Source organism: Sparus aurata, chromosome 12 (assembly GCF_900880675.1).
Source record: "Sparus aurata chromosome 12, fSpaAur1.1, whole genome shotgun sequence".
NCBI lineage: Eukaryota > Metazoa > Chordata > Actinopteri > Spariformes > Sparidae > Sparus > Sparus aurata.
The window spans coordinates 609,466-622,356 of record NC_044198.1 but is presented as its reverse complement, the minus strand read 5'-3'; the positions used below and the strand labels follow the sequence as shown (position 1 = coordinate 622,356).

The following is a 12,891-nucleotide window of genomic DNA, read 5'->3' as shown; positions in this document are numbered from 1 at the left end:
TCTTTCCAATTTGGGATCTCGTGGCTTCTGGGGACTTGGATTCAGTTGGATGAGCTGTATGGACCCATTCTTTTGTTTTCTTTCAGTTGTTTATGTTTTAAAACAAGTCCCCAGCTACTTATTTCAGGACCCATTCCATCAGCATAGGGGTGAGTAAATAATAAAAATTGTATTTTTGGATGAACTCATTATTTCAGATTCTAACGGCTGCTCTAGAAGAATAAGATATATCAGGCTTTGAATACACACAAACACTTTAAGCAGAATACATTTTCTGTTGTACTTATATATTACCACCAGAACTATCCTTAAGGTGTGACAACACAACTATCCTGAAGATGTTTCCTTTCCCAAAGAATGCCTTGAATTTCAAAGATCATTATTCAATTCCTTCATTATTTGAACAATATTTGCACATTTCCCCCCACTGTCATCAATAATTTATTTCCGATTCTGATTTAATGATCAACATTACTCTGTAAATATTTTTTGTCAGTGCTTTCTCCTTCCATCCTTACTCAATTCTAAATAATTTGACAAAATGGCACATCATACATGTACACATTAAATTAAAAAACCTGCTTGGTCTTGAACAAGTGTGCAATATATGTTTTTTTAATTTCATGATCTTTCATTGGATGTTTCCTTGATCATTTTTACTACCCATCAAAAGTATGGTTAATAGCCTCCAGAGTGCCACTGCACTGGCCGGAGTCTATAATGGAAAACAAATGAAAGCCTTGATAATCCTGTAAAACATTTAATGAACAACATAAAAAGAAAGATGATCAGTACAACCAGTAAACAATCATGTTTTCTTTTCCCAAATTCTTTTCCATTAACAATCTGCACAAACACTTCCAAACTCAGACAACTTTGACCTTTCGAAGACTATATAGATGTTTGCTGTAGTATAACTCTGCTACATGAAAAAGGATTTCACCACATTAACATCTGAAGATTAAAGAGTACAAAATGATGTCATTAGATTGTCTACAGATCTTTTAGACCTTTGTCACAAAGGCAGTGTAACTGTAAATAGACATGACATTTTTCTTTTCTTAAAAATAGAAACCACCCACGACTGACTGCTTGTAAAGTTTGAGATACTGTTGGTTTATGTTGCTTTTATGATGACATCTATGTTCTATATCTGATCATTCGTTCTCAGGGCCACAAGCAAGCTCAGCCTGAACTTGGTTCTGGTTTGTCAGAGAGCTTTGGTGGCTGGTAACGATGACATTTACAGTTAGACTTCACCATTTGTGATCAGGTAGGATATCTGCGACTTACAATGCATTCCACTGCTAGTCTTCAGTTGAAAATTTCCAGCTAACAGATTGTACAGCAACCTCCGTGTGCTCCAGTGATGTAGTTCAGGAAAAAAACAGGGAAGTACATGGACAACCTTGAGCTTTCTTTGCCCAACTTTAAATGCTCCTTGTGTTTGGAGAATAATCAACAGGGTGAAAGTAACATCATCTGTCAAGTTTTAGGAAAAACTGGACATATTGTTAGATTGCTGCACCATATACCAGAGTTGACATACTCACTTTAAGAGCTGTTGAATGTTAACAAATAGTAGGTTGGAATTTCCTAATTTCCAGCATCTTTGGGAAGCAGCACTATTTGATAACAGTAGAAGGACATCAATTTTCCCTTTTTTTCTTCTAGCTCCTCTTTGCATGCACTCAGCTGGGGTCCATAGAAGCACCTTTATATAATGTAACATAGCACCATTTTTTCATATAGTTTTCCTATTATACTGGGACCCACCCATTGGCATGCATACATTCTAAACTTTATTTTCTTGGTTATCACTTCTAAACGTAGCATTGTTCAAATGTTACAAGGCAAGTAATGAATATTCATACAGTACTTTACATGTAGAAGATGAACTAATACAGTACACATAAAGAAAGTGCTAGAGTACAAAATGTCCTTGTTTTTTTGTTTTTTTAAATCTCACGCTACAGGACAATAGGACACACCAATGTATTACATTTATCTAAATATACACCTTTTCACATTTTCATTACTCATTTCAGTTCATCTTTAAATAATTACCAAACATTTACATCTCCAAAACTATGATGGTGAAAAGAGGGCAAAACAAAACAGCAAACCAGAACGTCTTCAGTATGCATAGGCTAAATTCACATCACTCTTCCTGCACAACCACAGATAAACACCTACCATTTTTCACACCTCTTTACTTGTAATACTCACTGTTGTGAAATTATCATTTTCATCCCGGATATGATCATGCTATTCAAATTTAAAACAACAGTGCTATGAGAACTAGTTTTCTATTGGTTTTGACCATTGGAGTTTTTTTAATGGTGTTTTATTCATTATTTATTATCACTCCTAATTTCTTAAACAAAGCACATGAATCAAAATAAGCAAAAATACAGTCAGACTGTGAAGGTGCTTTAAGGCGTCAGGGTTGGAAACCCTGAGATCTTTGTTAACAGTCCAGATCTCCTGTCATCAAGTTGTTCATCAACATCCTGTAACATCCTGTAGCTCTGCCCCTGTAGCTCTCTGTTGACTGTCCACTGAAAATGAGATGTTCCTGGGATCAAACACTCAGTTACTGTTGATATCTCCTGAGTGACAAGGAAGAGCAGCTGTGGTCAAAATATGGTTGAACACACCATTTGTCATTGCACTTTCATACTCCTGTGATGACAAATTCTGAGAGGTGCGCTGACACATCAGAGACAGACATTTAGCCATTTCGTCGCAAAAATATGCATATTTACAAACTTCATAGCACACAGATGGACAGCTATTTTTTTACTCAAAGAAAATAGGTGTAATACACTGACCACAGCTGCAGTTTTCTGTCAGGGAGGAATTTACAGCTTTTTACAGCAGCCTTTTTAGTCTACACAGAGTGAAGGATTTGGACACTCAATTTCAAAGAGCACACTCAGTACATCACTGTAATGATCACCAATGTTTTTATTGATTTACTTACCATTCATGCCATGCAAATAGAAAGTAATTTATAAGGCCATAATTTCTGAAGGTTTGCAGGAAAGAACTGTCATTTTTTAGACTTCATTTAAGGGAAACTGGATTAGTATATTGAGATAATACTGAAGGTGAGCACAGCTGAAACAGTGCCAATAATCCTTCACTTCACAGGAAAATTTTGCGCACACAACTGAGAAAGTAAAGTTAGTTTATTGTACCTTCTGGGTCTGATTGAAGGTCGAGTGTTAAGGTTCGCGTTCAAAACAAAGGAGCTGAAAGTCAATCAGAAATATGGAGGATACATGATGCGTTGGTAATAGGGGAAAAGGCGAAGCTCCACTATGTGTCTTCAAGGGGAACAAAAAGCATAACAAATATGAATATATTAAATACCCATTTTTATTATGCAAATAAGATACTAACATAGTTATAAATACAGACAAAGCATTTGCACCATAAATTATTGTATTATTTATATATTCATTTAATTATATTTGGGATTTTTGGATTTGTTTTTTTAAATAAGGGTCACCAGTTTTAGATAAATATTCATAATCTCTCTCAGCTTTTTTAAGAATCTTTTTAGTTCTGCAGTTTGACATTATTTCCATACAATAAGGAAACTTCTCATGAGGGTTCCACCGTTGACATCCAGTACATCATTTTAATTCTACAGAAAATACAGGCGCATACAGTATATTTCAGAGTTACGTTGTAGAGCTGAGATAATTTTCCTTCTTATCCTAATCATCTTGGTCTCATGAAATGCTGTGAAATGAGCACAAAGCTAAGGTATAAAATGTATGCTTCCACAAAACAAAGGCTATTGTGGTTGCACCATTTCAATGTTTTATTTTAAGTATAATTTACTTTTTGTAGTCAAGTCGTGTCAGGTTTAAAGTAATCCGAACAAACATATAATCCACTGAAATTTATTTGAATTTAACCAACATGTCAAACTACGTTGTAGCATAAACATTGGTTTGTTCAGCTGCGGTGCCATCTATGGTGTTAGATTCAAAAAGAAAAGAAGTTGAGAAGTAAGTTACTTCTCAGATGGTTTTGAGCCATAATTCTCTCTTCAGCACAGCTTGCACATTTAGCGTTACTAGCAACACAAATTTGGTTTGCTGACTACAGGGCATGGATCAGATATGAACTTTTTGAATTCAAATAGGTGATTTGACACATTGAACATTGCATTTCTTTTATTGGTAGTTTGGACTGTTGCCAAACAATGCCATTCAAAATGAAGTAATCTTCACATTGGTCATGTCCACAGGATGAAACTACGTACTCATTTCACAAAATTCAGTGATGCTAGTGTCTCAGTACATCTGATAATGATTATTTAATTTGGCAAGTGCAATATACACAAGATGGTAAACTCTGAACTCTCCCCTCAATGAGAAGCAGTCAACAACAGACGCAGATCATGATGCTCATTAGATTCTACAAGCAGGGATCCATGATTGTCACTTTCACCAAAGGCAGGGGGAAAAAAAATGGTCCCACTACGTCAACTGATTACAAAGCAGCAGAACAAAAGTGCAGCTTTCATTTAAAGTGCTTTTGGCTGTGATATTTGGAATTCAAAAGACAGATGACATATTTCAAGGAATTTATATTCCACTTTTAAGAGAATAAATACCATGTCTTTATCTTAATATCGTGGCTGAGGCCAGATTTGATCTAAAATCCGCCTCTAGAGCCATGTTCCATTGGCCATCGATGCTAAATCAAATCAATGTAAAGAATTGATTATATATTCTTATTCCACATCATTTTGAAAATATAATTGTGCTTTGAATTATACTTCCTACACTGCTTTATAACTCAGCCATTTTTATGAAAATAAAACAACCCATTGATTCATTTAAGTTCAAGCCTTACACTAGACAACAAACACACCAAACCCAACTAGTCTTGTGCTTTTCATGCACCTAAAGGCATCACAAGAAACGGCTGCCACAAGTACAAATCTTTTAACATAGAATTTTCTCAACAGATTTTTTTTACATCCTCCACCAAGACCAGTCATTTCATTTTATCGCAACATTAAACTTAGGGTTGATAGCAGTCAGTACACTGTAGAGTTACACTGAGACAAAGGGCCCGATTCAGAGACTTCTGAGACTCATGTGTCATTCAAAATGTGTGTTTGGGTTGCTTCTGTTTAGACATGGGCTAGTCAGTAAGTTTTTTTATATATGGATGATAATGAGTTCAGGTGAAACCTCAGTGCAGCTCAGTATTATTCAATAATACTGTGAGGACAAGGTCGCTCGATAAGCACAATATTAAAACAATACAACAAGAACGATGCAGCAGCATTCATTCCTCTGAACAGGCACTGGCAGGATCTGGCAGAAATATATATTTCTAAGTGTGTCTATAAAAACTGCAGCAGGCACCAGAGCACTGAGATAATAGTTCAGACACCTCTACAGAGCAGCATGTCTGCTGCAAGACAACACACATCAGTTACAGAAGTCCCAACATCTTATATACATTGACCCTCAGCTGCTGTTGCCATCAAAGATGCGATATTTAAAAACTTTAAAACTTTAAAAACGCAGGGGGAACTAGGCCTTTTATTTAAACATGCCTTTATTCTAAATTCCATTTTATTAGAATATCTTTATTAAAGCAGATACTTCCCTGTTTTTATAATCTGTTCATTTCATATTGTTATTTTACACAAACTGAGTCCTTCCTCCATGTTTATCTGTCGACTTTGAAAATGTAGTGGACATTCAAACAGCTCCTTGTTCTGCTGCTGTTTGTGTCTACATCTGTAGGGAAGTGTTGAGTTTCACTTACACTAGTGTGGTGAACAAACCAACAGCAAAATACACGTGACTAGAATTAAAGCAACATTATATAACCATTTTACTTTCAATAATAACAGCTTCAAAAGCATTTTGATGGTACAGTGTATTGTACTAGATTGAATGGTGTCAGCTGCCCTATCACTTGTTTCTGCCCTATGCAACTTTTGCAAGCCGGTAGGATCAGAGAGCATCATGCCTTACAGCCGTACATTTGAAACAACAACAACTATCAGGGATTTTAGTGAAACTGAATCATATTTTATGGTTAAGAGGTTTTCTTGTGTTCCTCGGATGTCCTCCGGCTGCTCTGCCTCAGCTCTCTGTGATTTACGTAGTTTCCTGAAAGCAACCGGTAACTGCTGCAAGCAGGCAATGTAGACAGGCTCAACAGCCTCTACCGACATCATGACAGAGCTGAAGAGACCAAAGAGGTAGGAAGAGAAAAAAGGAGAGTGACAAAGCAAGAAGCTAAAGACAAGAGTGAATCTCACACTAGCTTTGAGTCAGTGGCAACGATCTTGCTAAATAAAAGGCTGCAGGCAGACACAGAGCTGGACTTGTTACTGTTGAATAGTGAGTAATATTAACTGGGTTAATGAGTAAGTATGTCTTATGTTGTTGCACCTGCATGATGTTTGGCTGGGTTAGCAAAGTTTTCATTTCAATAGATTGTGATCACAAGCCAAGTCTGCCCATTTGATAGCATCTTCTAGCCAGGAGTTATTGTCTGGGGTTCAGGTTACGTCAGCCTGGCATACTCTTACTGTTCTGAGTTGTTTGCAGTGCTTGCAAAAACGTCAACTCAGCAGGAAGGATTACTTCAAGATACAAGTTTCCATGCCATTACATTGTTATGACATGCCTAGTTTTGTTTGTGGTTAGCATGTACCATTACATTATATCTGACCAACTGTTACAGAAACCAGGGATTTGGATTTACAACAGTAAGGTTGCACTCAGAAACAGTAAGGGTGTGCCAAGTTGCACAAAATATAAATTTCTATATAATGTTGCTTTAATTAGTGAATGAGAACAGTATTTGTGTCAGGAGTGATGAGTATGACACGACTCTATTGTAGTGAAGGAGTGTATGCGTTGGATGTGTACATTATTGTGAATTGACCGTGTGTGGTTCAGGTAGTCTTCCATCCTCAGTGTTTTTCAACCCAGTCACTGTTAGAAAACTGTCCATTGCTTGTTTTGGTTACACTCCTACATATTATTTGAATACTGTATTGGAGTTTCAATCATTCTCCATTACAGTATTTTCATAGCACTACATATAAACTGACTGTGTCTCATAGTTGTTTGTTTTTTGATACCAAATAATTAGTTCTAATTATTCTTTGATTATAATTTTGGTACTTACTGGAAAACAAGTGCATTTATTCTATCAGAAAAAGGTTGTGAGCCCTTAGTTTTTGGCACTTGGCACCTTGTCCTGACTTAGAGATTTGGAATCAGCACAGCATAATTACTGTATTGCAACACCTGTGCGGTGCTTAAGTCAAAGTCTGAATCGGGATCTTTGTGATTAGTGAGAACTCCTCTATCATGCAGGTCACATATAGTATAAATAGAGCTTGACATACAGCAAACTGCCATTCAAACTCTAATAGAGAAGCAGCACTTCATGGATTTTTAGGAACTCACAGCCAAAAAGAACACACAGGTAAGACATAAATACTATAAGACAACTTCATCACTTCCTTATCAATAGATAGTAGGGAAAGGTAAAATATATGGTTCTGCAGAAGCGAACAAAATGATACAAAGATGGTTTAAAGGCCTGTTTGAGCAGGATGTTGAGCCCTTTCTATGCTACCACAGAGTTCAAGGTAACAAGTCCATTTTCTACCTTTATTCATCTGTTGATGTCATGTTGACAACGCAGATCTGTAGATCTGAGCTGTCCAACGTGGGTTAGCAACAATTTTATACGACAAACAGAAATGTGTCAGCACATTTCTATAGCACCACATATTTCAAAACCCAAAAAAGGTTTTTGGAGATACTGGTCAAATGGATGAAATAAGTAAACAACTCATTTTGATGTCTCATTTAAAACATTATTGATGTAAAGGCCTAAGGGCATTACTATACACTCCTAGGTGTGTGTTTGGCTTTGTTTGTCTACATACTATTGGGTCCATCAAAGAATATCTGTTGCCTGGCTTCAGTCTCCTCTACCGTCGATCTTATCCTCCAAAAAGTTTGATTTCCCTTATATAATGCTGCGTAAATGAGGGTTAAGTCAGAAATAGCCATTGCGTCCAGAAAATCATGGAGCAGGTGCTGTCAATTTAAGTTGATTTAAAATTTATAGATCACATGTTCACAAATTAAAAATGGATTCTTGTATTCTTAGAACCTTTTTAAGCAAGGTCTTTTATACTCAGCATCTTTTATTAATTTGAATGTCAGCACGTTGCTGGAAATCATTTCAAGACTAAGGTCAAGTATAAATCTAAGAATATTTTTATAACTGAGGCTCCACATCTATTTGTGGCCAAATAGTGTGGCTACTGAGGATACGCTGCATATGATCTCTTGTGTGCTCCGCAGAACACATGTAAAATACCTTTCCTTCAGCTAACAAAATGTGTGAATGCTGAACTGTTAGGCTATAATTACCATATAGTATAAACAGTGTGAATATAGCAGCACACTTATCCTTACGAATGAATACATCTACATATGTCTCGTCAGACAGCAGTCAGTTTTCTCTTTTCTGTCTTTACTGGGTTTGTGAATGGTGGAAAGACATATTTTCAAAAATATATTCATCCAGTTATCTCTTGCAGCAGCAAATGCCACAGGTCAATTTCTTTTCTTAATTGTCTGAGGCTTTGAAAGAAGTAACAAATCAAATATTAGAATATGAATGTGACTCAGCTCCTGTGTTTGTGGACTAATTGCCTGTGTTGTAAACTGTTTGGGCCTTTTCCACTGACATTAGCATTATGGCAGAACAGCCCAAGGTGCTGCATTGTTGTGCTGCCACAGGAAATGACATATGATAAAATGATAAAATACCCCAAATGTCTAGTCTGAAGGCTTATCAGAAACCAGGCCACCACTTTGAGTCCCCATACTCTGGACTCTACGGCACTACAACGTTCAGTTTCTCCCCTCATCTCAATGCTGCCAGGATAAGCAGAACATCATAACACTGCAACATGTTATACACTGCATGATATTCTACCTGGTCTGGTCACTGGCACATATTTGATTTGCCAACAGCACAGCACTGCAGGGAAAGTTGTGTCATTGAAATGAATGAGTAGGCCTAGATTCATTGCTGCCACAGAGTTATTGTGAATGTGAAAGCCTGACCTCTACATGGAGACATCTACTGTGTGTGTACTGCAGTATTATTATTGTCTTGTATTTATTATGTATCATCACATTTGTTCAGCACACCCAATCACTGTACTGACGGGTTCTTCTATCTCTGCAGTGGGGACAGCCAGTATGTGTTGCCGCTGCCCCCCTCCCACACCCCACCCCCCCCAGACACACACACACACACACACACACACACACACACACACACACACACACACCCTTCCAACAAGCTATTTCCATATGTGAGGTCTGTTCATATTTAGTTGCAATTTAAATACAAATTCAAACTACAAAAATGTTATATTTTTCTTTCTGCACTTTTCATGGAAACTAAACTACATTGAACACACATTAAGTTAATTCATAATTTTATTATTTTTCTTTTACTGTCAGTGATTAATTTGGGTTGTAAGTTTTACTGCACTTGTGTGCATTGTACAACTGCACACCAGTATTCTTTAGGGGCTAAATATATGAAGTATTTTTGAAATATTATCACTTGCCCTACAATCTACAATAGCCCTGGTTTGAGTGGCAAAAGTGCATTAGATTGCAAATGAATTGGAAAATGGACATCTGACATGTTTTCATTGGGCTGTGAATGGACAATTTCTTGGCAGGTTCAAATCTGTAGCTCTCTCTACCCGTCGGCAGATGAGCTGACAGTTAACGTGGGAGAGTGGATCGAGTAGTATTGTAGGACAGACAGCAGGCCAACATCATTGGGAGTATTTAGGGGTTGCTGTCTGGTCTGGACATTTTCTTCGTGAACAGAATCCCTAGAATACATGCAGAAGACAGACAGACAGACAGACAGACAGACGCAGCCTACTGCCAAGGTCAGTCCTCCTGCTCGTCACTGTCCTGCCGAGCGTCTGTCCTCTTCTCTTTGTGACAGGAGAAAATCCGCCGCATCTCCTCCTCGTACCTGATGAAATTCTCTCCAAATCTAGCCCAGGCTTTAAGGGGAACTGTGATGGTGTTTCTATACGGCTGTCGCACTTCACTAATTTTTAAAAAGATACCATACCGGTTAGAACCGACGTCAAAGTAAAACCTCTTGTTGTCCACCCGGATGGACGCGGCCTCTGGAAGTTCGGGGTTGTCGTCCTGGTTCCTGGACCCGGCTCGCTCGCGAGCGTCGCTCTCTTCGTCGCCATAGTCTTCGATCAGCTGTGACAGCGCGTCTCGGAACTCGATGAGCCCCTGCGCGGGCAGCACGATGGTCTGCTCGATGCCCTGGCCGTAGTAGCCCATTGTGCCGTGTCCTTTGCTGACGGTCTGTCGTATGCGGAGGAACCTGCCTCTCTGGTTCTCCTTCAGGTCCAGAAAGTACTTTCTGTTATCTCTCTCGATAAATTCGCTCTTGAGGACGCGGTGGGCATGGTCGTCGGACACCGCAGAGCCGGTGGGAGACAGCGCAGCGTGCGGCTCCTGCGTTCTCCTGCGGGAGTCGTGCGCGCGGCCCTGGCCGTTGTTGCTGTGCTCCTCGAGCTGCGGAGGCGCCAGGCCCCCCCGCAGCCCGATACGGGCATAGTAATCTATGAAGTCTCCCAGGCAGTAGCGTAGAGCGGGAGCCATCGACATAGACAGCGTCAGTTTGCTCTTCCTGATGTTATCATGACGGCCTCTTCCAATCCACACCTCCGCTATTTTGAGGAAGCGCCCGCGCACACTCTGCTTTACATCCAGATAGAAGCGTTTCTTCTGGATGTCGACTCGTTTGGAGGCTAACTCCTGGATGTCATTGCCCTGCTGCTGTGATCCGGTCTGGACATATTGCTGAGTATATGCGGACCTCTGTAAAGAATCTGATGCAATCTTACCCCTGCCTCTCTCCATCCCTCTGCAACATCCATCAGCCATCATGATTTATATTCCACTAGGATATTAGACGACACAGGACAAAGCGATCCCCCATCCCAGTGGACACTGACAGGCGAATAAAGCAGGCTTATTCACACAATTTGCTGGAGCTACAAACAAGTTAGCGAGATGCCTCGAATGACGTGAAAATGGCAGCTTAGTTTGGAGTCATCCTCTGATCGAGTTTCTGTGTCCCAAATAAAAGTCAAGCTATTTAGCCATTTCCACGACCAACTTCCACGCCGTTCTCCATCACCGACAGCCACCTTTTTGTCGAGAGAGCCAGGGAAGCAGCTAACCCGAGATGGGAGGAGGCGTCCAATACTACATGAACCCGATGAACCCATCCACCCCCCCTCCCCGTCCTGAGAATACCTCAGTTAAAGAGACACGATTTACACAGTGACTGTGGATGCTGTAGCCTAGATCTCATACAGGATACACACTCACTACAGCTGCATCAAGCTTATCTGCAGCCATTCGAAATCAGGGAAATCCATTTAGAAGGAAATGATGCTTCAAAGCATATGTCCAGACAGTCCTGAGCTACTGAGTAATGAGCCAATTCTTGATAACAAGATGGTAGAATTTAGGAATAGTTCAAACAAGAAAAGCACATTTATTTTGATCAAGCAGGTTAAACATCAGACTTAGTATCTCACAAGAAAACAATCGTTACAAAGCAAGTCAGAACATAATGTACCACCAAAATGTAGCCCAATCGTTACTCAGTGGCTATCGCTTCATCACAATAAGATACTGTCACAAAATGATGGTTTACTTGTAAGACACAATAATGTCAGCTGTTGAACACATGAAGCAGTGGTGTTGTGTACGTGTGTAGTCTTCACACACCTGGAGATTAAGAACACAACATCAGGATGCTGTTTGGTGACTTCAGCTCAGCATTGAGAACAATCTGACTCATGAAGTTGATTAGAAAACTTAACACTCTGGCCTTGACCAAATGTTATTGGACATTCTCAAAAGCAGACCCCAGCCAGTTACGGAGACCCCCAGGGCTGTGTGCTCAGCCCTCTCCTGTTCACATTGTACACCTATGACTGCGCTCCCAGACGACAAAAAACTCTATTGTGGGGGCGCTGTTTAGCTCAGTTGGTAGAGCAGGCGTCCCCTGCACTGAGGCTCTGCAGCGGACCTGGGTTCGACTCCCGGCCTGGGTCCCTTTGCTGTGTGTCACTCCCCCTCTCTCTCCCTGTTTCCTGTCATATCTTCAGCTGTACTGTCAATAAAGCCATAAAAGGCCAAACATATATATACATATATATATATATATATATATATATATATATATATATAAAAAGAAAACAAAAAAAACTCTATTGTGAAGTATGCTGACAACATCATCAGCCACATTGCAAAGAACGATAAGAGCACATATCAGGAGGAAATAAACAATCTTGCATAGTGGTGCACGGAGATGGCGCTATGGAGCCAGAACGGTGACTTTAAAATTTGGCATCCCAAAAAAAAATTGGCATTGAAAACAAAACCAGTACTGAAAAAAGAAACATTGTCATTGAAACATTTGTATTGAAAACAGTTGTATTGGCATTGAAACAAGTATTGACACTGAAAAAAGAAAGTAATTCAAATAATTCAAATCTGAAAATCTTATCATTTTATTTTATTGGAATTTTTTGTATTTTTCAATGACAATCTTCAGATTTTTTCTTCATGTCACTTTTTTTCAGTGATTTTTTTTACAATGTCAGTTTATTTTCAGTGTCACTGATTTTCAGTTTCAACTTTCTGTCACTGTTTTGGCGTCGAGAGGGAGGGGCCTGAGGGGAGGGGCAAGTAGAGCGTGGTTTGCATATCATTTGAGAAGGTAATG

The 12,891-nt window shown here is 39.2% G+C and overlaps 1 protein-coding gene across 1 annotated transcript; it reads right to left on the bottom strand.

The window, feature by feature from the left end:
• Nucleotides 1-599: 599 nt before the first annotated feature.
• Nucleotides 600-11,412, bottom strand: purg (purine-rich element binding protein G). Its single transcript, XM_030435487.1, has one exon. The coding sequence runs from the start codon at nucleotides 11,034-11,036 to the stop codon at nucleotides 10,008-10,010; it is 1,029 nt and encodes a 342-aa protein (XP_030291347.1). The 5' UTR covers nucleotides 11,037-11,412; the 3' UTR covers nucleotides 600-10,007.
• Between the last annotated feature and the right edge of the window lie 1,479 nt (nucleotides 11,413-12,891).

Bases quoted from the DNA above. Each gene is read 5' to 3' on its own strand.
- purg (XM_030435487.1), bottom strand. From the start codon at position 11,036: ATGATGGCTGATGGATGTTGCAGAGGGATGGAGAGAGGCAGGGGTAAG.